The sequence below is a fragment of the Physeter macrocephalus genome, chromosome 2 (genome assembly GCF_002837175.3).
Source record: "Physeter macrocephalus isolate SW-GA chromosome 2, ASM283717v5, whole genome shotgun sequence".
Taxonomy (NCBI): domain Eukaryota; kingdom Metazoa; phylum Chordata; class Mammalia; order Artiodactyla; family Physeteridae; genus Physeter; species Physeter macrocephalus.
Genome location: NC_041215.1, coordinates 131,822,766 through 131,847,353, shown reverse-complemented (window position 1 = coordinate 131,847,353; position 24,588 = coordinate 131,822,766). Strand labels below are relative to the sequence as shown.

At 48.5% G+C, this 24,588-nt stretch overlaps 1 protein-coding gene across 11 annotated transcripts in view; it reads right to left on the bottom strand.

Moving 5' to 3' along the window:
• DIS3L2 (DIS3 like 3'-5' exoribonuclease 2) overlaps positions 1 to 24,588 on the bottom strand; it is a 398,793-nt gene that overhangs the window by 79,800 nt on the left and 294,405 nt on the right. For 10 of the 11 annotated variants that reach the window (XR_008619304.1, XR_008619302.1, XR_003677896.2 and 7 more), the window contains exon 13: positions 10,933 to 11,166. The exons of the other annotated variant lie outside the window; for it this stretch is intronic. Coding sequence is in view for 5 of the 10 variants with exons in the window: in XM_055090507.1 (XP_054946482.1) it covers positions 10,933 to 11,166 (234 nt within the window). In the remaining 5 variants the exon portion in view is untranslated. The remainder of the gene's footprint in view (positions 1 to 10,932; positions 11,167 to 24,588) is intronic. 11 annotated transcript variants of the gene reach the window in all.

Below are 24,588 nucleotides of genomic sequence, written 5' to 3'. Positions count from 1 at the left end.
CCCAGAAGTTTCTTATATAGCGTCTTGTCAGGGTGAGAGCCCTTTGTCTCACTTCACTGCCCCCTGGAAATGCTAGGGACTTAAGTCTGAATCATCTGGGCACAATCTCAACCCCAGCTGTGACGTGAGCTCTCTTCTCTTCTCAGACAGCCCGGCAGCAACTAATATAGAAACTCTGTCTTGTGGAAATCGTTTCCATTAAAAGCAAAAGCAGGCTCTGATCAGAATTCACAGAGGGCGAATTAGGCTGGGGATCCCACCATGGTACACAGATCATTTCCATCTCACCATGGGGGAAGGGTGCATGGCGGCTGATGTTAGCTCACCCCAGAAGGACTCTTTTCAAGAGGCAGGTTGCGGGGGGGGGGGCTTGGTGCCTTGCCCACCTTTCCACGCGGGCAAATCAGGTCTCCGACAAGCCTGAGCATCTCCCTTTCCAGGGGGCCACACTGGGGGTCTCTTTGCCTTCCCCCAGAGAGCCTCTTTTGCCGGGCTCCCCGAGGGGTGCAGCTTGGTCTGAGGATACAGAGGTGAACACAGAAGTGCTCAGGAAGCCTCAGAAGCACTGCCAGCCCCCTGGGGTGCTAAAGCTTCCCGGCTCCCCACACCTGTCCAGGCAGCTCCACCTTGAGAAAGTCCTCATGACACCCTGTCCTAAACCCTGTATGCCCTGGCAAGTAACCAAACACCCAACCCTTTTATTCAAAAGAGAAGGAAACCTCTCTGATTCATAATAAACATTTAATTCTCTTACATAAGCACACCTCTCTTCTAAAGCTACAGTCCTTCTCCCAGATCACAACTGCCACCGTCTTTTTAAAAAGACCAATATGTACAGAGATGCTTAGAGACCTTGAAACACCCTCAACGACAAGCACTGGGCAGGGACTGGAGATATAAAGGTGAACAGATGCTGTCCTTACCCTTAGGGAACTTACAGTTTTAGAGAAGGAGACAGGGGAGCAAATGGAAAATGACCAGGCAACATGAAAATGTGATCAAGACGGGTGACAGGTATAAACAAAGCGCTCTGGGAGCCCTAAGCAGGAGGGGGGATGGATGCGCTGGCCAGTGCAAGCTTCTCTGCAGCAGGATTTAGTTTCAGTCTTCAGCTTCCTGGAAACTAAGAAACGTTTACAGGGGTGGGGGTAGAGCTTTTCCCTTCTATAAGAAATGAGCCTGGATAATAGGCAAGTAGAAAGAACCAGAAGGCAAGCGAAAAGCTTCTAGAGGTGGAGTAGGAGACATGCTTACTTTCTAAAGTTATATAAAAAGCAGCCTTCAGAGTTCTGCTGAGGATATATTCTGGCCATTTTGACCAAGGGCAGAAGCATCAGCTACTGGTACTCACTGGCAGCCACTGCACTGGCGGGCACCTAGTAGTGAAGGCCGTGCTAGGACTCGGTAGCCAGTATCCCCGGTACCCAGTGTGGTGGAGGGCACGTTCCCCTCTCTGCCTCTGGCTACTTTCTGCTCCCTCTAATCACCCCACAATCAGAGTTTCTTTTTACAGCATTAACTTCTGGGCGGTTCCAAATGCTTGAACTGGCTCAAGCTGCCTTCTCTAATCCAAACTTTATCAGTAATAGATGGAATATTTTGATCTCGGTCTGACTTGTGTGTCTATTTCTCAGTGGTTCAGAACTCAGAAGGGAGAGGAGTGTGATGGAACACGTCCCTTAAATCTCAACAGGGTGGGCAATCGGTGACCCTCAGCTCTTCTTCACCAATGGTGTCCTTCACTTTGTTCACCATGTGATTCAGGGCTTCCCTTCCCAAGCAGCCTTCTTTCACTAATCCCATCTACCTAAGAACCATCAGGTTGGGTATTCCTTTAGTCCTGTGTCAACTCACTATGCCCTTGCTTTTATCTTACTGAAGTTTCTTGTAAGTACACAGAGTTCTTCACAAATTCACTCAGCAACTTCAGGGTGCAAAGTTTGTCTGCCACTGCCTAAGGCTCCTTCATAGAGCTATGAGGAGTACTTGTAACACGACAGGAACTCAAGAAATGTCTGTCCAGTGAGAGCCGGAAATCATGTCTGAGTCTGTATTTTTAACAACTTCCAGAATAATACGACCTGTATTCCTTCCAATTTTTGAAAATTATGAGTAACTGACTATGTGACATGCCTAAAGGAAGAGTTGAGCACATGAAAAGTTTAGGGTTATAATAACAAGCTGCTCAGCAAAGTTACCCCGACACTTAATGATACAGGTTAGTTTTTATGCGTATGCTAACAAGCCACAAACAGTGACCAACTCACATAAGTGGGTGTAATTAGTGCCACTTATATACAACTAGGTCAAAGTTTTCAAGTCTGTCTCTTGTCCACGCCTTGGGATGCATAAATGTGGATTGTTTGCTCTGATTCCATATGAAATTACAGCGTGATTACTAAACCAATCTCTCCTTCAAGGGAAAGATTTCAATACCCTCTGACTGGGAAGTCCTGTGCCCCATGTTCCCTGAAAGCTGGAGGCTGTGGCTGTGTCCTCCTCAGCTGCCCCACTCTTCCCCAGAGCCATCCTAGATAGGCTGGGGGCTGAAGGGCTCAAAAGAGCACAGACTCTTGGCTGTGGATATATGTATAAATGAGATGAACAGATGAAAATGAAAATCTTGCCCATAATAATGAAACCGGTAACTGGGAGAAAGGGGAAAATTCTGACAGGGTGATAATTACTCTTTAAGCCTCCCTGATTCTAGAACTATCTCCACGGCTGACGTGATGCGCTGCCTGTCAACATTTAACCAGGAGCTCTGAACTTCTAGTAAAAGCCTTCCTGTACTGTTTACCATTACCTTAAAGAGAAGCGTAGCAATTCTTACGGTGGCAGAGATGACACAGAGCAACTCTGTTCTCTTTAGTCTTAATTCAATTGGACTTCCTTTTAATTATTCATGTCAGGCCAACCCAAACAATGCCTGACAGCTACACACAGAGCAACAGAAAAGGTTAGTGAGGTTACAAATGTTCTCCAAGGATCTGAGACTGCAACAATAGTTCTCAGCACCATTTCAAATACGATGGGTTTCTTATTGAGTCTAAGGAGTAGAAAGAAGGACTTTGTTTGGGGCGGGAGATCACTCTCCAGTCTTGACTTTACCGAGTTTAGGAAGAAGCTCTGAACCACCTCTCTTATCATTTTACAGTTTAGGACCCTTATGAGTATTTTTTTTTAATAATGGCTAATGCAAATAGGAAGAGTCTATGCTGTAACACATTGAACAATAGGAAAGATGAAGAAAGAATCCAAGACCACAGTCACTGGGACATTTCAGGAGACCTAGTCTGACTCAGAGAGAGAGAGAGAGAGAGAGAGAGAGAGAAAGAGAGAGAGCGACACCCCCTCCACCCATGTAGGCAGAGAACTTCTGACAGGTATTTCCATCATAGGTGCCCTTATTCACAGGCTACTGGAAAGAGGATAAACTGCTGTGATCTTTCTGGAAGGGAATGTGGCAATGTTTCAAAATTCTTAAATATGTCTATATTTCTGACCCCATCAGCACAGTTCCAGGACTGTTCCAAAGAAATAACCAGAGATCACAATAAAGATTTATGAACACAGATGGCCATGGCACTATTTATAGTATCAAAAAATCAGAAACTAAAAATCCACAATTGGGGCAAGGTTAAGTGTTTAAGAGCATATTCGTATGATGGAATAGTACATAGGCATTATAAGGTTTTAGAAGAATTTTGAATGACACGGGAAAAAACTTATATAATATTAAAATGCAGAATATAACAACTACACGTATGCTACGCTAACCACTCCTCCCTCCTACCTGAAGTGGGAAATTCATAAGAAATCATAATGTGCCAAAATATTAACAAGAATATACTTTTGCTTTCATAATCTGATTTAAAGCTTCCTTTCTAAGGAAAAAGTGGGGACCAAAGGGGCCTAACTAAGAACAGAGCAGGAGGAAGTGTTTCTCGCCCTCCAGTGTGTCTGGTGCCACATGCCTCCCCACTACAGCTCATTTCTCTGCAGCTTAAGGACCACTTCGATGCTGCTGGCTCCCAAATGGCTACCTCTAGGTGAGCCCTCCTGACTGACCTCCAGACCTCTATGCCCACAGGCTTATTCCACATCTCGACCTGTTCTGTCTCCAGCTGGCCCCTCAAACTCAACAGAACCTCAGCGGAAGTCATCTGCTTTCTTCTCAGCTCTCCTATCCTAAGGTATTTCCTGGTCAGTCCGTGGTGCTGCATCAGTGCACATGCCTGAACCTGAAGCCCGACCCCCCGATTCAAATCTCCCCCCTCACCACCCGCCCCCTCCCTTCCGCATCTAATCAGGACAGTCAATTTGTCAAGGCTCGCGGCTCCTCCTTCCTCGCTCGGATCTGTGATTTTCTCTCTCCCCAGGGGCTCGATCTCGGGTTGGGCCCTTGTCATCTCTCTCTTGGAATATAAGCTTCCTCTACTTGCTTCTTTCAGTCTACTCTCCGTGCTACAGCCAGGAAGCTCCTTCTAGAACACAGTTCTGATCACGTCCCTTCTGTATCTGAAATCGTCCCGCGGCTCCCCGAGCCCGTTCCTGCGGACCTCACGGCCCGGCCCCTGCTCCCTCCTCCAGCTGCTCTCGGTTCGCATGCCACACCACACGACCTGGAGCAATCGGACGCTGCCCAAAGGCGCCGCCCCTCGCCCCTCGCCCCTTCCACGCCTGCACCAGCACTTTGCATGAAAGGCCCCACCCCTTGCATTCGGAGCCTGGCTAGCCCCTCAAGTCTTTTAAAGACCTTGGTGTACACACTGCCCCTGCTGGGAAGTCTTCCCTGATCCCGAGACCGGGCCCATCCTCTCCAAAGCAGTCTCACCACACTCTGCCACAGCTCTGTCACAGCACTTTACGTTTTCTGTGTGGTCTGCCGGCTCCTTCACTACGCTATAAACTTAAGGACGGGGACTGTTCATTTCCAGCACCTACCACATACTTGCTTTCTGTACCCACCCAATAAATGCTTTCTGAAGACATGCTGAAGGGAGGACTCTATGACTTAGAAAATAGAGACCAAGTCTACAAGCGTATCCAACCACCTGATCAATAGCTTACTCTTGTGCTCAAGTGATGACATAAATAATAAGATCAAGGAAGAGCCAGATAGGATGATTATGACCATCCTTCTTACCTTGCACCAACGATCACACTGTACAAAAATTAAACAGCAGAGAGCTGGAATGCTCCTTTCTTAAAAATAACTGTATTGTAGAGAAGGAACAGAAACACACTTAACTGTATTTTTAAATGCATGATCCAACAAAACACGTTGCTACATACAGCAGCAGGGGTCGGGGGGGGGCGGGGGGAGAAACGCCATACAGCTTTCTGTGAGTCAAGTTTTGCAGTGGCTGCCTTCCCACCTTCGCCTTCCTACCAGACAGCGGGCGGCGGAGCCAGCGTCTCTGCAGGTGGGCTCAGGAAGGCGGGGCGGATGGGATGAGATCTGACTGTGAAGAGGCTGCTGAGCTTGCAGAGGTGGGAAATTAAGAACCACTGTTCTTTTTGCTTCAGGCTAATTAAAGCTACCTGACTGTACATAGGGTAAGGGAACTGGTGCTAAACGGATTCATTCCTTTACTTCTAGCCTCCAACTGGACCTGCTAAGTATGATACTAATCAAAGGAATAATTTACTTAATTGCATGAAACTATCCCGAGAGGTAACTCAGCTCAAATGTTCTCTATTACCAGCCCAACTCCCCAGTGCAGTGGTGAACGGCTGCTAAAAGCTGACTGGGTAAGAGAGCTGGATTTCATTTAAGCAGGGGTCAGCATACAATGGACCACAGGTCAAATGCGGCCTACCACCTACTTTCTGTATGGCTCACGAGCTAGGAACGGTTTTTATATTTTTAAATGATTCACAAATAATCAGAGGAAGAATACTGTTTTGTGCCATGAAAATTATATGGAATTCAAATGTCAGTGTCCTTAAAGTTGTACCGGAACACAGCCACACTCATTTGTTGGCCCATCCCTGGCTGCTTTCACACTACAACAGCAGGGTTGAGTAGCTGAGACAGAGACCAGATGGCCTACAAAGCCTAAAATATTTGCTATCTGGCCCTTTGCAGAAAGTCTGTCGAGCCCTGACTTAAAAGGCTGGGCTAGGCCAAGGTCATCCATAATAGCATTCCACAGCAGCTTGGGTCCCAAGGTATCTAAAAATTGTTTCCACCAATAAGTTTACCTCTACGATCAAGTCCACTCAAAGAAACTGCCTGAGGTTTGGGCTTCAGAACTGTGCCAGGTGGGAATCACATAAGATGAAGCTGAGAATTTAGTAAAGGCTCCTTTAGTTTGATGGAAACATCAGATCTTCTTCGCTATAACTTTCTCTAAGTTCAGAAAGTCAGCGGTTCAGCAGGAGTCATTCACATCCCCTGACCACCTGCCGGGGACCCCAGAAGTGGCACAGTTCCCCGCAGTCATGCTTGTTTCTCCAGAAGCCCTCACACAGAGTGTGAGGCCTCTAAGCGCTATCACCTGACTGAGCAAGGTCGGGCTGGAGAGAAAGCGCCAGAAAGCTGTAGGTGTAGTTTCCTGAAAACAGTCAATATTCCCTAAGAGGTTTTTGTTTGGGGGCTCTATTTAGCACCCCACTCTCCTCCCTTGCTATCCTTTCTGAAGGCAACGGCCCAGGCACAGAACTCCAAAAGGAGCCGAGGCCTTGTCATCCTATCATGTCAGAGTCAGGCAGGGTCATCTCCACGCCTGGGTGGGAGCAGGCTACCGGGTGTGAACAGACAGAAGTGCCAGGGAGCTTGCGCACTCCCCTGAACCAGAGCAGGGGGTGGAGGCCTCTCACGGTTCCCCTTCCCCAAAGCTCAAGATTTGCATATCACCACAAGCCATTATGATTACTTTTACTATAAACACAACAAAGTCTGGGACTCCCTTTATGGGAGCCTCCTTTTAAGAAACAGGAGTGACGTGTTCTAAATCAATGAAGTAACACAAGCATCTGCGTTCAATTCTAGATTTAACATGGCAGCAGAAAACAAGGGCTAATATTCAACTCGTCCAACCAAAAAGCACGTAGAATGCACTCGGCACCGGCACTGACTTGCGGAGCAGCGAAGCGAAGGAGCGTCATTTCACTGAGCTATAGGACCTCTTAGAACTAGGTGCGCCCTCTAGGCAAAAAAGATGCTCGGAGTAGAGTCCAGCCAGCCTCGAAGGCAGTGCTTCGCAGTCTGTTTCACACCACAGTACACACAGAACTTGCTAATATCTGAGCATACGCTGGGTAAGCACGCAGGCCTGCAGGCAGGTGGTCCCAGGGGACTGGAGCCAGCTCAGGTGGCCCTGCGGCCTGAAGGTGCTCTATCTCAGACATGGGCCAGGCAGCTCTGGCCTAAGCTGTTGCCTGCAATCACCCAGTGATCGAGCTGCTCTGTGTTTCTGCGGTTACTGTGACCTCCAAACCAGTCTGTCCTCGACCTGACAAACAGGCCCCACGCTGGTGTCCTCCACCTCGCTTATTCTGGAGATCATCACAGTAAACTGATTTCTTGGAAAGGCAAAACTGCTGGCGTAGCAGGTTTATTCTGCGTTCAAGGGCGTACAGCGCGACCCAGATGTCGTCCCCTCTCACGGAGGCCTCTCAGAGACCCTCTCTAATTGAGGCTGGCGTAGGAGGACTTATTTTTTTTAGGACCGCCACCAAAGATGCAGACACAGTGAACTGGGGCAAACAAAGCATCAGAGAGCAACTCCAAACAGCAGGCTATGCCAAAAGCACTGAGGAGAAATGGATTTTCGTGAGGGCGAATGCACGCAGCAGGCACAGGAGAACAAACGCGGGGACTGCTGAATGGGGCCATTTAGCTGATTTATAAAGGATCTTGCCAGTGTCCCTTGCTACAGGAGATTGATGTGCTCCTTCTTCTAAAGCTGTGGTCCACACACTTGTTTTCTGGGGAAACAAGGACTCGGCTCCAAGGACGCAATTCCATTATCTTCAAACCTTAATTAACTGGAACCTAATCAGGACTCGAAGGGTTTTTTTTCTCACTTTGAAGGAAGACTCTTCTCTCTCAAGTCAGCATGGTGTAAATGGAGGAAAAGCGAACAAAGAGTGGGCTATCTGGATTTCTTGCATATAAGCAACTCATCTAACCTTTGGGGACTTCAGCTTCTAATCTATAAATTGAGAGGGCTGATGAAATACAGGTATCTAAAGTTATTTTCATTGGGATTGACGTATACACACTACTATATATTATAAAATAGATAACGAATAAGGACCTACTGTAGCACACAGGGAACTCTACTCAATACTCTGTAATGGCCTCTATGGGAAAAGAATCTAAGAGTGGATATATGCATATGTATAACTGATTCACTTTGCTGTACAGCAGGAAGAAAACACTGTAAATCAACTACACTCCAATAAAAATTAATTGAAAAGTTATCTTCAGCAATAAAATTCTGACTCTAAGACACGCCAACAGATCAGTATCAATCTGAAACTGTGATCATTCTTCTACCCTGACTACCACACCCCTCCTAATGCGAGCTGAGACTGCTGATGGTCTTTTACAGTGTTTAGCCTATTTAACATCTTTAATTCAATCCCATTTTATAACAACCTGATGGGGAAAGGTTTCTAAAATGGTGTAACAGAACCCTCTCAGTTGATGTGCCTGAAGCAGTGGTGGGTTAGTTCTTCCAGAAGCTGGAGGGGAATCATCCAGAAGAGATACACACAGAACTAAACATTCGTTTTACTTAATTTATATAAATCTACATTCATTCACTTTTAGAAAAAACGTAAAGCTTTTTGAAAAGGTATGCTAATTGGATTTCTACATACTTTTTTCTGATCAACTACTCATGAATCACCATGTATAATTTATAGTGTTTGTTTCGTTAAAAGAGAGTGAGAGCTTAGACATCTGCAAAGCAATCTCAGTACAGGATCCCTCCTGAATTTTATGATCTTTTCCCCCACTCTTCTACAGCCAAACAGCAGAACTTTGGGAGATTCTTCTTCATCAAGGGTTTCCAAACACTTTAACTTAGTTTTCACAGAAACACCGGCTTTTAAAAATGTTCTTACTTGATCAGTTTACCTAATATTCAGTTAAACTGCGTAATTATAACAACATGTACAACTGGCGTAGCCAGGATGGGAATAAAGAGGGCTGACCCTTGATGCACACAGCTCCTCTGGTGGAAGGGAGCACACCCAGCGCGTGCAGCACGCCGTGGGCACTGGTCACTGTGTCGGGCAGGAGGGGCGGCCAGGTGAGGGGTCCGGGGACGCAGGCGGAGAGGCTTGTGTAGGGCCTGGGAAGAAGGGCAGGGCTGGAGAAACTAATTTTAGTGTCCTCAGCATCTAACTGGTAATTAAAATCATAAGAACACAGGAATTCATCCGGGGAGGGAGTGTGGACAGAGAAAAAGGGGGTGGGGTAGACGCCAGGGAATGCCAACCGTAAAGGGCTGAGCAGAGGAAGAGGCTCCTGCAAAGGGACCGGCAGGACGAGACAAGAGATGTATGAAGAGAAGCAGAGAACCAGGAGGTGAGCTTCAAAGGGCCAAATGCAGGACAGAAGTCCAGGAAGCAAACACTGAGAAGCACCCTTGGATTTACAGCCAGGCAGCCGCTGGTAAGTGAGAATGAGGTTCACACCCCAAAGAACGATCTCACGAAAGGAAGGAGAGGAGCTCCTCCATCCTCTTCCATGCCCGTGACGCCTCCTCCACCGGCTCTGCCATCTCCTTCAGCAGCCACTCTGCCTACCGCCTCCCAAGTGGCATTCTCGCGCAGGCAGGTCTGCTCAGGCTACCTGAGCCCAGGCAGGGGAAGGAGGGGCATGAGGGGTCCAGAAGATGCCTTGACTCCCCCAGGCACAGGCAGAACGGATGATCCATTTGTCCCAAGAGCCGCTAACTTATTCGTAGGCCCAGGGCGGCACCTGTTTGCCATGCCTTCTGAGAAGCGTTTGTGTAAGTTTATCACAAAAAGTAGGATGCCATGAAATCTTCAATTAGAATGTTTTGAAACAAGGCTTTTGAGATCTCTCCAAGCTGAAAGGCTCAGAGAAAGAAGTCTCTGCGAGGCTGCGCTCTGCCAATCCCGCGGCCCAACTCATTTTCCAAACTCCCAGAGACCTCCCACGGCGTACGGAGACCGGGGAGGAGAGCGCGTTCACTGGGGCTTGGGGAAGAAATATAAATGAGAAGAAAAAGGCTGCGCGATGTGGAAGAAAGGCTCTACTCTGTAACGTACTGGCAAGTAACGAGGAAGGAACCGCTGGATCTTAAAGAGTTACCGGCTCTCAGGCGTGGAAGCCGACCAGGTTCGAGTGGCAGCTGTCTGAGTCCCAGAGGGCTGTCAGCGTGCCTGTGACACTCAAGAGCAATCGATACTGTTCCGGGCCGTCGCTTTCTTCAACAGCCAACGTTCTACAGTCGCCTCAGTCCTCTGCCTTTTCAGATATTAATCCAGATATTTGTAAACATATAAAACTTTTTGGAAGACAAGGGATAAGAAGAAACACTTTTGTTTTAAAGCCTAACAATCAGATATTGGTCAACTGCTTTCTACGCTTCCGTGTTTCCTGTTCCCAGCTCCCGTCAGAGGGATGTGAGATGGAAACTGGGTGAGGATCAAGTACTGGATCCAGCCTCACCAGGAAGACCAGACGGGAGTTTGGGTCATGGCGCCACCCAGATGGACACCACCCTTTCACCTTGGCTCGTGTCATTAGGCCCTGGGTGCCTGTGGAGTTGGGAGGGCAGGTGGGGGGTGGTTCCTGCCTGCCTCAGGGGACACTATTTCAGCGCAGTGATTGAGGAAAGGAGGAGGGGGGAGCCCAGGACTGCCACGCGAAGCCTCACACACACTGGGTTCTGGCCGAAGTCAAATCTGCCGGCCGTTGACAAAAAAGAAGCGACTGACCTGATCCAAACGAAGAGCGCCGTCCGCAAACCGCTGTTGACGTAATTCCTTTGCAATACCGTGGAGGTTCAGAACAGCCTGCCGCACTTCCTCACTGGTGTGCTCCGGGGAGACGGGGGGCAGCTCCTTCTCGGGGATCTTCCTAGTTGGGCCTTCAATCATGCTCTGTGCATGTTCATAGCTCAGTTTGGTGCAGGAGCGGATGATGGTCTGGCCAAACCATTCACTGAGGATCTGCAGAGACGGACAGATTGTGAGGGAGAATGTTTTTCGGCTTTTTCTTTCACGCCACCATTCATTCGCACAGATTCTACGGTTTCACCGAGCGCCGGCTCTGTGCTCAGAGTGCCGTGTGGTTCTGGCGGGGTACAAAGAGCAGTCCGATGGGGAGCTACTGCCCTTAGGGAGCTCCGGGCACGGACCGTGCAGGCAGTGGAAGTCGACGAGCGGCCTCTAAGCACACGGGAGGCACGGGCGAGGCCGGGCAGGGGGCTTGAGGCGAAGGGCCTGCTGGAGGCTTTCTCGTGAGTTGGGAGAGTGGCCATCAATGCCAGACTGGAAGAGAGAAGAAGGGATGGACACCGAAGATGTGACAGGTGGGGAATCTTACTGGACCTGATGGGGGCTGAAGGAGAAGGTGCGGCCACGGACAGAAACAGAGAACACAGGTGCAAAGCGGGGCGGAGGCAGAGACAAAACCAATTCCAGTTTGCTCTATTTGGAGCATTTATACTGTAGAGACAAAGGTCCAGAACAGGGTTTCTCAGCCCTGGCACTATTGCGCTCATTCTCTCTTGGGCTCTGTAAAACACTCAGTGGCATCCTTGGACTCTACCCACTAAATGCCGGTAGCACCTCCCCCAAACCCCGAGACGAAAACCAAAAATGTCTCCAGACATTGCTAAATGTTCCCTGCGGGAAACGCAGCCCAGCTTGAGAGCCTTTCAGCAGTGGTGCTTGCTGAGTGGTGGGATTAAAGATGTTTAATCCTTTCAATGTGTCTGTATTCTCTATAATGAACATTTATTACTTTTAAAACAAAAATAAAACATTCAAATATTTTGGGGACTCCTGGGTCTGAGGTGCAGGGAGGAGATCCAGAGGGCGATCTGCAGCAGGCAGTCGGGGCCTGGGGCAATGACTGGGCTGAGGGTGGGAGGTGGCATCATCGACCAGAGGGCCCAAGAAGGGAGGAGGGTAAGTAGGAGAGTCGAGGCTGCATTCTCTACGCCCTCCTCCATTTTGGGGAGCCAAAAGAGAAGCTGGAGAATGGAAACAAACAAAAAACAAGGGAGTTCAAAGAGACAGGAGAAAGATCAGGAGCGTCCAATATTAGGAAAAGCAGGAGAAAGGGCCTCAGAGAAGGGGTACTCAAAAGCTACAGCAGACACTCACGGCACTTCTGACGAGAGAGGCACCGCTTACACGCTTTCCGCGTGGCAACTATTTAACTCACACAGCAACCCTAGGAGGTAGGTGTTTTATTACCCTCATTCTGCAAACGAGGAAAGCAAGGCAGAGACACATTAAATAAGCTGCCCAAGGTCATAGCACTAGAGAACGGCAAAGCCAGGAACTGAATGCAGGCAGGCCCGCCCCAGAGTCTGAGCACTCAACCACTAGTGTATGTCAAATGCCACTTGGATGTCAAGGAAGATGAAAACAAAGAAAAGGTCTTTGCATTTAGCATGTGGTTACTGGTGGTCTTTAGGAAGGCTAGTTTAGGGGGAAAAGAATGGGGCGGGGCGGGGGACAGGGTCAAATTGCAAAGATCTCAGGCATGTGCTGGGAATGGATTGCAGGGATGCTGCCACAGTGCCTCTTCTCGCCCTCAGGGCAACCAGAGCCCTGCCTTCCCTCAGCCTGGCACACACACGCCACGTGCCACTCAAACAGCAACATCTTCTGCGTTGTGTTATGATGGGAAAAAGTTTGGGAAGCTCTGGGTTAGGGACGGGTGAGGGACTTCCCTGGTGGCACGGTGGTTGGGAATCTGCCTGCCGATGCAGGGGACACGGGTTCGAGCCCTGGTCCGGGAAGATCCCACAGGCCGCGGAGCAACTAAGCTCGTGCGCCATGACTACTGAGCCTGCGCGCCACAGCTACCGAAGCCAGTGTGCCTAGAGCCCGTGCTCCGCGGCAAGAGAAGCCACTGCGATGAGAAGCCTGAGCGCCGCAACGAAGAGTAGCCCCCGCTCGCCGCAACTAGGGACAAGCCCACAGATAAATAAAAGATGACTCCAGAAAAAACTAGTCCCCTCCCGCAAAACAGAAACAACTCTAAACTTCTGAAAATAGGGTAATGATTGGGTAAGCTGCGGTAGCGACTCAGTGGAATGTTGTACAATTACTAAAGTTGTTACAAAGACTGTGTAAGAACATGGGAAAAGTTTATGCTGTAGTATTAAATGGAAGTTAAAAAAGATGGAAACCCAACACAGCCAATAAATAAATAAATAAATAAATAAATAAATGTATTGGGGGGGAAAAAAAAAAAAAGATAGGTGGATGTCCAGCAGCAGAGGCAACGCGGTGAGTGTGGGTGACCGCTTCCAGAAGGATGTAGGACGGGATGTTGCTGAGCAGGCAGGACAGAGGACTGTGCCGTGTTTGCAGGCAGGGGAAGAAGCCAGTACAAAAGGAGGACTGAGGATGCGAGACAGCAAAGGGAGTAGTGCCAAGTCGTGCCCAGGTGACCCATCCAGGAGAGGGGAAAAGCGGCCAGGAGAGGGCAGGAAGAAAAGGGGAGGTGAGGGGGAGGAGATCTCGAGGGGAAGAAGAGGGAAGGTGAGGGCACTCACAGCGGATGGCCCCGATCTCTGGAAAAGTGTAGGACAACGAGTGAAGGGGGCTGGGTGGGGTTCCAGGGCATGAAGACAGCGGAGGAGGTCAGAGATAAATGCTGTGGGAAATGTGATCCATGAGCAGGGAAAAGCCAGATGTGCTGAGGGGCAGGGGGGCTTGGGAGAAGGGAGGGAACTCCAATCGGCCTCAGAAACTTTCTCCCTGGGCTTGCAAACACCCTTTTCATCAACTAAACCACTGCGGCCACAACTTCAGAGACAAGACTTCCCGAAAAAGACCATCTGAAGGGTCCATAGGTGTTTCCAGTGGGGAACGGGAGAGCCCAGCCCACAGCTGTCCACACCACAAAACCTCTAGGGGACACAGCTCCTACCCTGGATGGCTAGAGAGACCCCTCGGATACCCTCTCCTTCCACTGAAGGAAGAACCAGTACTCTTGAAATGGCAGCCATGAAGCACAGGAAGAGAATGGTAGCAACCACTCACATTTTTCTTTAGTTCAGTGCAAAGAGCCTTATTATGAAGAGTCTTGAATCCGTAATATCAGACTTTCTTTCTTTAAAACAACCCCCTCAAACTACACTTTCTGGATTATTCCAAGAACTACTCCCATCTCAAAATACAAGCAATTCAAATACTGTGCTCACGACTCTTCTGCTGTGGCAAGCGGGTCCCGAACTTGGCTCTCAGGAGGTGTCTGTGTGTGCTGAATGCAAGAGGAATTGGAGAGGCAACTCTAGGGACTGCGCAACAGTCCTTGGGGAAGTGGTGCGTGCAGGTCTCCAGAGGAGCCCCTTCCAAGGTCAGCCCGCGCTTGTCCTTCCATCCCATCCACATTTCCTGAAAACTGCCCACTAATGGAGCTGCTCCAACCTCCGCTAGGATGACGGGGCCATGACCTATTCATTCCCGTGGTCGCCAAGTTTTCCCCCTGGAGATTCAGCTTGTCTCCTTTTCTCCATTTCGTTCCAGTCCCAGTCAGTCCATCCTCCTCCTTCTGTGTGTCCACATCTTTAGCTTGGCAAAATGTTCCTTTCTGTTCGATTCCACTCCTTTTTCACCCCCCACCCCTCAGGCATCCGGCTCATAGGATATCCGGCCTCTTGGGGTCTGTGTCCCCTTTTCCGAGAAGACACAGGTAAGCCCTGCACACTCACACAGGGTAGCCACCGCACACAGGGCAGGGAGACTCGGACCCCCCTGACTGGGCATCCATTTTCATGCAAACTGGTGGGTCAAGAACTGCTTTAGAAAGCTAGTGAAAGACCCAGGCCCTCTCCCCTGAAGTATCTACAAACAACATTGTGCAGTAAGTTCCAGGAGGTTCCCAGACAGCCTGGCGCCCTGAAGGCCGTGGATCCGGGCTCTAAACAGAGCTGTGTTGCTCCCTCTGAACCCTCATTTATAGGGCTGAGCGCTGACCAGGGGCCACTCTTCATCCTGAGGAGTTCTTAAAATGTATTAACTGTAACTTGACAAAATCAGAAGTCTCGCATTCCTCATCAAAACTTACTAGCAATCCAAAATGGCTGCCCTATCTCAGTCAGTTGGAGCTACTTTTTTTTTCCTAACGGGCACCTCTGCTCCTTCAGCTTGTTTCCTTATCAGTCAGTGACAGCACCCACGAACACCAGCAAATCTGAAGCTCCGCGCTGATGAGAAGCTTCCCACAGCTCTTTCACCTTACTTGAGCCTCCCCTCCCTTAATGCCTGCATTCCAGAAAATCTGTACCTTCTTCTACTTTTTTTTTTTTTAATTAATTAATTTATTTTTGGCAGTGTTGGGTCTTTGTTGCTGCGCGCGGGCTTTCTCTAGTCGAGGCGAGCGGGGTCCACTCTTCGTTGCCGTGCGCAGGCCTCTCATTGTGGTGGCCTCTCTCGCTGCAGAGCACGGGCTCTAGGGCGCGCAGGCTTCAGTAGTTGTGGCAGGCGGGCTCAGTAGTTGTGGCTCGCGGGCCCTAGAGCGCAGGCTCAGTAGTTGTGGCGCACAGGCCCAGCTGCTCCACAGCATGTGGGATCCTCCCAGACCAGGACTCGAACCCGTGTCCCCTGCACTGGCAGGCGGACTCCCAACCACTGCGCCACCAGGGAGGCCCTGTACCTTCTTTTTGAACATACAAAGGGCTGTAGTGGAAGCTCTGAAGCGCCAGCAAGAACTCCCTGGCCCAGTGACGGTTGGGCAGCAGAACCTATCCTGCTTCAAAACAATCCAGTGATTCTGGGAATCATACCTGACACACGGACTAAAAAAAATTCTTAGGCCAAGAAACCACACTGTGGGGAGGCAGCAAGGATGCCCATCGCAGCCTTACCCAGAGAAGGGCAACAGGAAAGCAGAGACCCAAACGGGGCCAGGCGGGGGGGTGTTGGTTTCCAGGGGCAGCGTGCCTTACAGTACAGGAGGAAGGCCTCTCTGGATGGAACACCTCATTAATTTCCAATTTGGAAACTGGATTCACATCAACGCCCCGTTCGTAACCAGGGCCAGTGGCAGAAGACAAAAGGACAAAGAGTTTTTCATGGAAAAAGTAAAAGAGCCACGAGGAGCTTCATAAACAGAACCCTTCCAAGAAGAATCATGTCCTTCCTCTTCCCTTCGTTTAATCACAGGATTTGGGTCACTGCCCTTCTGCAGGCGGCAAGTTTCCTGCAGATACTCTAGGACGCTCTTATGTGGAACGTCAGATTAAATATGTTGCCAATACCGACGGAAGGCATCAGGCTGGAAAAAAACCTGGTTAGAAGCGAGCAAATACTGTCTACCTAAAGACCTACTTTCCGGTACCAGGTAGGACAGGAAGTGGCTCAACACTGCAAAGCACCTGGCCCTGCTCGGTGGCAGAGCTCTCATACCTACGACCCTTTAAAATCTCTCCAACACATCTGGGAGGAGTGCATTATTCAGCCCATTTTACATTGAGAGAAAAGGTCGGGGATTTGTGAAAAGTCACGCAAACTCCTAAGTGACAGCCAGGATCAGCTCAGACTCAAAACCTAGTGTTATTTTTATTATATCTCAGCCGAAGGTTACGAAATAGATAGTGAAGTAAACAAAATAATATCAACTTTCTATATTTTATAGATACAAAGTTGTGAGAAAACCATATCCTTTGAAAACAGTTAATTTCCATTCAAATGTATTTAAAAATTTATCTTCTAAAAAACATGTCAGTGTCTCATTAAGAAATATTTGGTTCGAAAAACTGCTAATCGGGTTAATTTGTAATTTTAAGTAATTAGATGCAAAATCACTTCTGTAACAGCTCTGGGCTTCTGTACGTAAAATATTTGGTTCAAAAAAACATATGAGGGGCTTCCCTGGTGGCGCAGTGGTTGAGAGTCCGCCTGCCGATGCAGGGGACACGGGTTCGTGCCCCGGTTCGGGAGGATCCCACATGCCGCGGAGGGGCTGGGCACGTGAGCCATGGCCGCTGAGCCTGCGCTCTGCAACGGGAGAGGCCACGGTAGTGAGAGGCCAGTGTACCGCAAAAAAAAAAAAAAAAAAAAAAAAAAAAAAATTCCAGTTGACTGGTTAAATTAACTTTATAAAGTTATGCTTTACATAAACAGACATAGAAAACAAACTTGTGGTTACCAAAGGGGAAAGGGGGGAGGGATAAATAAGGAGTTTGGGATTAGCAGATACACACTACTATACACAAAATAGATAAATAACAAGTCCTACTGTATAGCACAGGGACTATCTTCAGTATCTTATAATGACCTATGATGAAAAAGAATATATATTGTTTTTCAGCTCTACACACACACACACACACACACACACACATACATATATATACAGCTGAACCACTTTGCTGTACACCAGAAACTAACACAACATTGTAAGTCAACTATAATTCAATAAAAACACACACACAAACAAACCAATGGAAAACGTAATAGGGAAACATCTTCCTGCCTGGAACAAAACCAGGCTGTTGAGGTGGCCAGGGCCGGGGCGCACGGATTTCTGCTGCTTCTTAGCTGTGGACACGAGGCAACCACCCCAGGGTGGGGAGGCCCAGTGGTGAAAAAAGGCAAAGGTACCAAGAGGAACGTGTTCGAAAAGAAACTGGGCAGAAAGAGGCGGGGCTCGGAGACAGCTCAGAGAGGCTGACGGCAACATGCCTGTGATGGGAAGGTGCTGGTGCCGTCATGCAGGGAGCAGGTTCAGAGGCGGTGAGGGGCGAGCAGGGGTCTCCTCTGCTGGGCCTGCTCCTTGCACTAGGCCTGTGGTGAAAGAGTGAAGTACAGGTCACTTCTTAAAGAAGAACAGGGAAAGACCGCGGTGGGATCAAAGAGTGAGTAACAAGACGGAAGCACTGTCAGCAATACACTTCATGTGGACCTCGCTGTGCCCTCTCCTACTGTGGCCGGACTGGGCCTGTTACCCGAAAACCGGGTTCGCCTCTTGGTGGGTGTCAAGCCAAGAGACACAACCAAGCCGAAGAGCGGGGGAAGGAAGGATTTATTACTTGCAGCAAGTAAGGAGAATACTGGAGATCTTTCCCAAAGAAATATTGCTGGCTTTTCATCTGTGTTTTCCAGATACAAGGAAACCTTTCCCCTTAAGCTAAGTATAACCTACAACAACTTGGTAAATTATACCTTTGTGGGTAGGATTGAGACATTTTTCTTTGCTCTCTACCTGATTCCTCTAAAAACGGAAAACTCTTAGATTCCCAGCAGCCTTATCGAGGACTCTTAACTAGCTTAACTAGCTCATGCGCAACGAAACGAAAGGAAATTCTCTAGCGAAACTGTCAGAGTATAACTACTTATGACAAACACCACTCTGAAGTTTCTATGATGAAAAAAGCGGTCCTACAGAACTGCACGGCCCTTGATATTTTAACAGCTGCTCAAGGAGGAACTTATGCTATAAGACACGCTGAATGCTGGTTTTTATACCTGATGAGTCTTCTAATGTGACTCACCTCATGACGCATATGAAAAAAAATTAAATCTCTTCTCTGAATGATCCTCTTCCCAGTTTAGGGAAAATGGTTTGGTTCAGGGGGCTCTTGGATCAAGTCTCTGCTAATGTTGCAAAACTGCTGTTAACTGTCTCTCCTGCTGTGCCTCTCCCGCACCTGCTAGAATAATGGTCTGCAAGCGAGAGGTGCAGACACTACTCCGGCGGACCCCAAAACTTCTCTACCTCCAGCAGCAGGAGAGTTTCACTCCTCTAACTAGGGAGACTACAACGCCCACTCTCAGCCCTCTACCCCTCAAGAAAGGAGAGTGAAATATCTCAAGGGGGGGACTGTGTAAGCAGATAGGATAGGGGGTCCCCGGAGTAAGAGAACCAGACGTAACTTTCTTAAATAAGAGAAACCATCTAAGACCTCAGCCATTTTGTGATCTGAGCCTGGTCACAACGCTTGCCCTTGCAGAAGAATAGGTCTCAGTCGCTGAATTTAAAGGAATGAAAGAAGGTAAAAACAAACCGCTGTTACCAGGCCAGGGAGCTAACTTAACCATATCGGAGATAATATGTCAGTTATAAAGACTCCTAGTCCTGTTTCAACGGTAAAGATTAGCCTCAAGCACATTTCTGAGCTGCTCTGCAAAATTCAAACCCCTTCGGGAGGATCCCACATGCCGCGGAGGGGCTGGGCACGTGAGCCATGGCCGCTGAGCCTGCGCTCTGCAACGGGAGAGGCCACGGTAGTGAGAGGCCAGTGTACCGCAAAAAAAAAAAAAAAAAAAAAAAAAAAATGAGGAAAATGAACTTATTTACAAAACAGAAACAGACTCACAGACATAGAAAACAAACTTGTGGTTACCAAAGGGGAAAGGGGGGAGGGATAAATAAGGAGTTTGGGATTAGCAGATACACACTACTATACACAAAATAGATAAATAACAAGTCCTACTGTATAGCACAGGGACTATCTTCAGTATCTTATAATGACCTATAATGAAAAAGAATATATATTGTTTTTCAGCTATACACACACACACACACACACACACACACACATACATATATATACAGCTGAACCACTTTGCTGTACACCAGAAACTAACACAACATTGTAAGTCAACTATAATTCAATAAAAACACACACACAAACAAACCAATGGAAAACGTAATAGGGAAACATCTTCCTGCCTGGAACAAAACCAGGCTGTTGAGGTGGCCAGGGCCGGGGCGCACGGATTTCTGCTGCTTCTTAGCTGTGGACACGAGGCAACCACCCCAGGGTGGGGAGGCCCAGTGGTGAAAAAAGGCAAAGGTACCAAGAGGAACGTGTTCGAAAAGAAACTGGGCAGAAAGAGGCGGGGCTCGGAGACAGCTCAGAGAGGCTGACGGCAACATGCCTGTGATGGGAAGGTGCTGGTGCCGTCATGCAGGGAGCAGGTTCAGAGGCGGTGAGGGGCGAGCAGGGGTCTCCTCTGCTGGGCCTGCTCCTTGCACTAGGCCTGTGGTGAAAGAGTGAAGTACAGGTCACTTCTTAAAGAAGAACAGGGAAAGACCGCGGTGGGATCAAAGAGTGAGTAACAAGACGGAAGCACTGTCAGCAATACACTTCATGTGGACCTCGCTGTGCCCTCTCCTACTGTGGCCGGACTGGGCCTGTTACCCGAAAACCGGGTTCGCCTCTTGGTGGGTGTCAAGCCAAGAGACACAACCAAGCCGAAGAGCGGGGGAAGGAAGGATTTATTACTTGCAGCAAGTAAGGAGAATACTGGAGATCTTTCCCAAAGAAATATTGCTGGCTTTTCATCTGTGTTTTCCAGATACAAGGAAACCTTTCCCCTTAAGCTAAGTATAACCTACAACAACTTGGTAAATTATACCTTTGTGGGTAGGATTGAGACATTTTTCTTTGCTCTCTACCTGATTCCTCTAAAAACGGAAAACTCTTAGATTCCCAGCAGCCTTATCGAGGACTCTTAACTAGCTTAACTAGCTCATGCGCAACGAAACGAAAGGAAATTCTCTAGCGAAACTGTCAGAGTATAACTACTTATGACAAACACCACTCTGAAGTTTCTATGATGAAAAAAGCGGTCCTACAGAACTGCACGGCCCTTGATATTTTAACAGCTGCTCAAGGAGGAACTTATGCTATAAGACACGCTGAATGCTGGTTTTTATACCTGATGAGTCTTCTAATGTGACTCACCTCATGACGCATATGAAAAAAAATTAAATCTCTTCTCTGAATGATCCTCTTCCCAGTTTAGGGAAAATGGTTTGGTTCAGGGGGCTCTTGGATCAAGTCTCTGCTAATGTTGCAAAACTGCTGTTAACTGTCTCTCCTGCTGTGCCTCTCCCGCACCTGCTAGAATAATGGTCTGCAAGCGAGAGGTGCAGACACTACTCCGGCGGACCCCAAAACTTCTCTACCTCCAGCAGCAGGAGAGTTTCACTCCTCTAACTAGGGAGACTACAACGCCCACTCTCAGCCCTCTACCCCTCAAGAAAGGAGAGTGAAATATCTCAAGGGGGGGACTGTGTAAGCAGATAGGATAGGGGGTCCCCGGAGTAAGAGAACCAGACGTAACTTTCTTAAATAAGAGAAACCATCTAAGACCTCAGCCATTTTGTGATCTGAGCCTGGTCACAACGCTTGCCCTTGCAGAAGAATAGGTCTCAGTCGCTGAATTTAAAGGAATGAAAGAAGGTAAAAACAAACCGCTGTTACCAGGCCAGGGAGCTAACTTAACCATATCGGAGATAATATGTCAGTTATAAAGACTCCTAGTCCTGTTTCAACGGTAAAGATTAGCCTCAAGCACATTTCTGAGCTGCTCTGCAAAATTCAAACCCCCCTTGAGTGATCATCTATCAGATTAACTGGAACCTACGAATGATGATGTTGACCTTTTCTGATCCTCGTGACTTCAATCAACTACAACCTGGACTCCGTCAACCTCTGCCCCAATTCTATGCGGAACCCTCCACCCTCCTTTGCTGAAGCCTCTTCAGGAGTACGCACGCATCCTTAGCTTAAAACTTCCCCAATTTTGCTCCTCGGCGAGACCCTGCTTTGGGAAGGATCCTCGGTGTTCTCCTTACTTGCTGCCAGTAAGAAATCCTTCCTTCTCTCGCTCTTTGGCTTGGCTGTGTCTTTTGGCTCGACACCCACCAACAGGCGAACCCAGTTTTCAGGTAACAGGCCGACTAGTGACCGATGCCAAGGGAAGCTGAGGAGGAGGCATGGGCGGCAGAGGGCCATGTGTTTGCCAGTTGTAGTTACAAGGCAGTTTATTTATGTGCTAGAATTTTCTGGAGGATTTATCTGTATAGAGTCAACTGTGTTCTCTTCTACTGTTTCAGGTGACTTGCCACCAGCCTAGTCTGTTGTCCCTCAGACTATAAGCAGGCCCATTCCTACAGTCAGAGAGGAGGAAATTTTCGTCTACCCTTCTAGGTTCTTCTGGCTGGTCCAAGAATTACACTGTCATGAGACAGATTAATAGGAGAAAATCAAACAAAAGTTTAATAACATGGTATACATGGAAGAGACTCAAGAAAGCTGAGTAACCCACTAAAATGGCTGAAACCTCACCTTAAATACCATCTTCAACTAAAGACAAAAGAGGATGTTGGGGGTACTTTAGGATTTAGAAGCAGAGGAAGGAAATTCACATGAAGATGGAAAAGCAAATGTTTGGTAAACAAATGTTTGCTGGGCCTGGCAGAGACAATGGGACACAGAGGAGAATTTTAACAAAACAGATTTTGTGAGGTTCCTCCCTGTCTACCACACCAAGTTCATCCTATAGTTAGTTATCTATGGTGACAACTCCTTCCCTTCGGGAAACAGGTCCTCTACCTACGCTCTTTAGACAGGGTAAAGTGAAAGTTTCTTCCTGAGTCTTTTGGGTCTTGATTGTTTTCAGCTCAAAATAATCCGCATGTCAAAGAGACATCTTGGGGTGGCAAATTTGCTCCCCTACACCATCTTGCCCTGGAGGTAGCTGTCTACGCTTCTAAGCCCGACAGGAAGGAAACAAGGAGACTTCCTCAAGTGTCTGCCTTGCAAACCGAGGACATGGCAGAAAAGCCTGAAGGCCGGGAAGTGGTTAGGAGACAAGAATTTCCATTCTTGTGACAGAGGATGAGGGTCCACGCCTGAGCAGTCTTTGAACAGTGTTCCCTTTACTGCAGACAGTTGCGAGGGGGTGGGGAGGGGCGGGAGGAAGCTTTAAAGGTGGTGGACTGGCTAGGAGGCCTAAGGGCTGTGGGAAGGAAGCTGGAGGTGGAGGAGAGGGAGGAAAGGGAGGAAAGCGTAGGAGAGCAATGGAGGAAGCTTCTCAGGATTGCGTTCAGACTGACCCAGGAAACACAAAATCGCAGACTTCTAAAGCCTGTGAGGTTAATTCAGCTCCAGCCTTCAAAAAGACCAACCTAAGCCATCTCTCAAAAAGAGGTCCATCCTTCTTTTAAAGACATGCAGCACAGCGACGTGTTATGTTGTTTATTAACCTCAGAGCCCAGGTCCTTACAGCTAAATCAAATCTACGATTAGTAACATCAAAATGCAGGAGAAAAGGTGATTTAAAATAATTTTTAGCTCTTTGCATGACAGTCTTAAAAATGATAAATGTCTTGTTTTGTTTTGTATTTCTTGAAAATATTCTTACTTTAATCTCAAGGATTCACAGCAAAATCTGTGCTCAGGATTTAGTCTGCTGTTACCTTGAAGTGACCTTACATAAGCCTCTAATTGCCCGGTACCTTCACTAGCAAACCAGGACACAAAGTACACAGGGGAGTTCTTCCAAAGGCTCCTCTGGTCCCAGGCTGTCCCTACAGGCTTGAAATAAAACAACTCTGCCTCGCTAAGGACTAAAGATGAATATTCTGGGAACTTTTCTATTATTTTCAGAGTCAGCCTTTGAAGCTATTGTCTCTCACCGGGAGCTGCTCGGGCAAGATTTCCGCCGCAATGTAAGAGGGTGAAACACAAAGCCCAGCACTGTGTTTCTTTACCATGAGCTGCAGCCCCCAGTCACACGTCCTACACATGCGCCTCGGCTCTGTGGGCTTGCTGCAGACACCAAGATGACCAGGGAGGAGCACACCGTTTGATTTTTCAAGTTTCATAGCATTTCCATAGGTGGCGGCCTGGTGTGGCACAGCAGGGTGAGCTGGGAAGGCAGAGGGGGAGACACTCTGTGGACGGCCCATCACGCAGAAGCAGGCAGCGTGCCTTTCCTGGCGGGAGCTGTGCGAGGCCTTCCTCGATCCCAGGATATAGCTCGGGGGTGCTGAGATGCCTGCTGCGATAAAAACGCCTTACCAAGGGAATACCATGCTAATACAGCAGGCTGAACAAACAGAACTGTGAAAACGGGTGTGCGATTCATTATATGAAGTCATTTTTGAGCATTTTGGGGGTACATGACACTGTGCTGTGGGGGAGGGGAGGGAGGAGATTGAAAAAATTAAGAATGCGGGCTTCCCCGGTGGTGCAGTGGTTAAGAACCTGCCTGCCAATGCAGGGGACACGGGTCCGGGAAGATCCCACACGCCGCGGAGCAACTAAGCCCGTGCGCCACAACTACTAAGCCTTCCCCCCAAAACCCCGCGAGCCACAACTACTGAACCCACGTGCCACAACTACCAAAGCCTGCGTGCTCTAGGGCCCACGTGCCACAACTACTGAGACTGTGTGCCGCAACTCCTGAAGCCCGTGCGCCGCAACGAGAAGCCACCGCAATGAGAAGCCCGTGCACCGCAAAGAGTGGCCCCTGCTCGCCGCAACTAGAGGAAGCCCGCGCACAGCAACGAAGACCCAACGCAGCCAAAAATTTTTAAAAATTTTTTAAAAAAATTAAAAATGGGCTCTGCGGGCTTCCCTGGTGGCGCAGTGGTTGGGGGTTCGC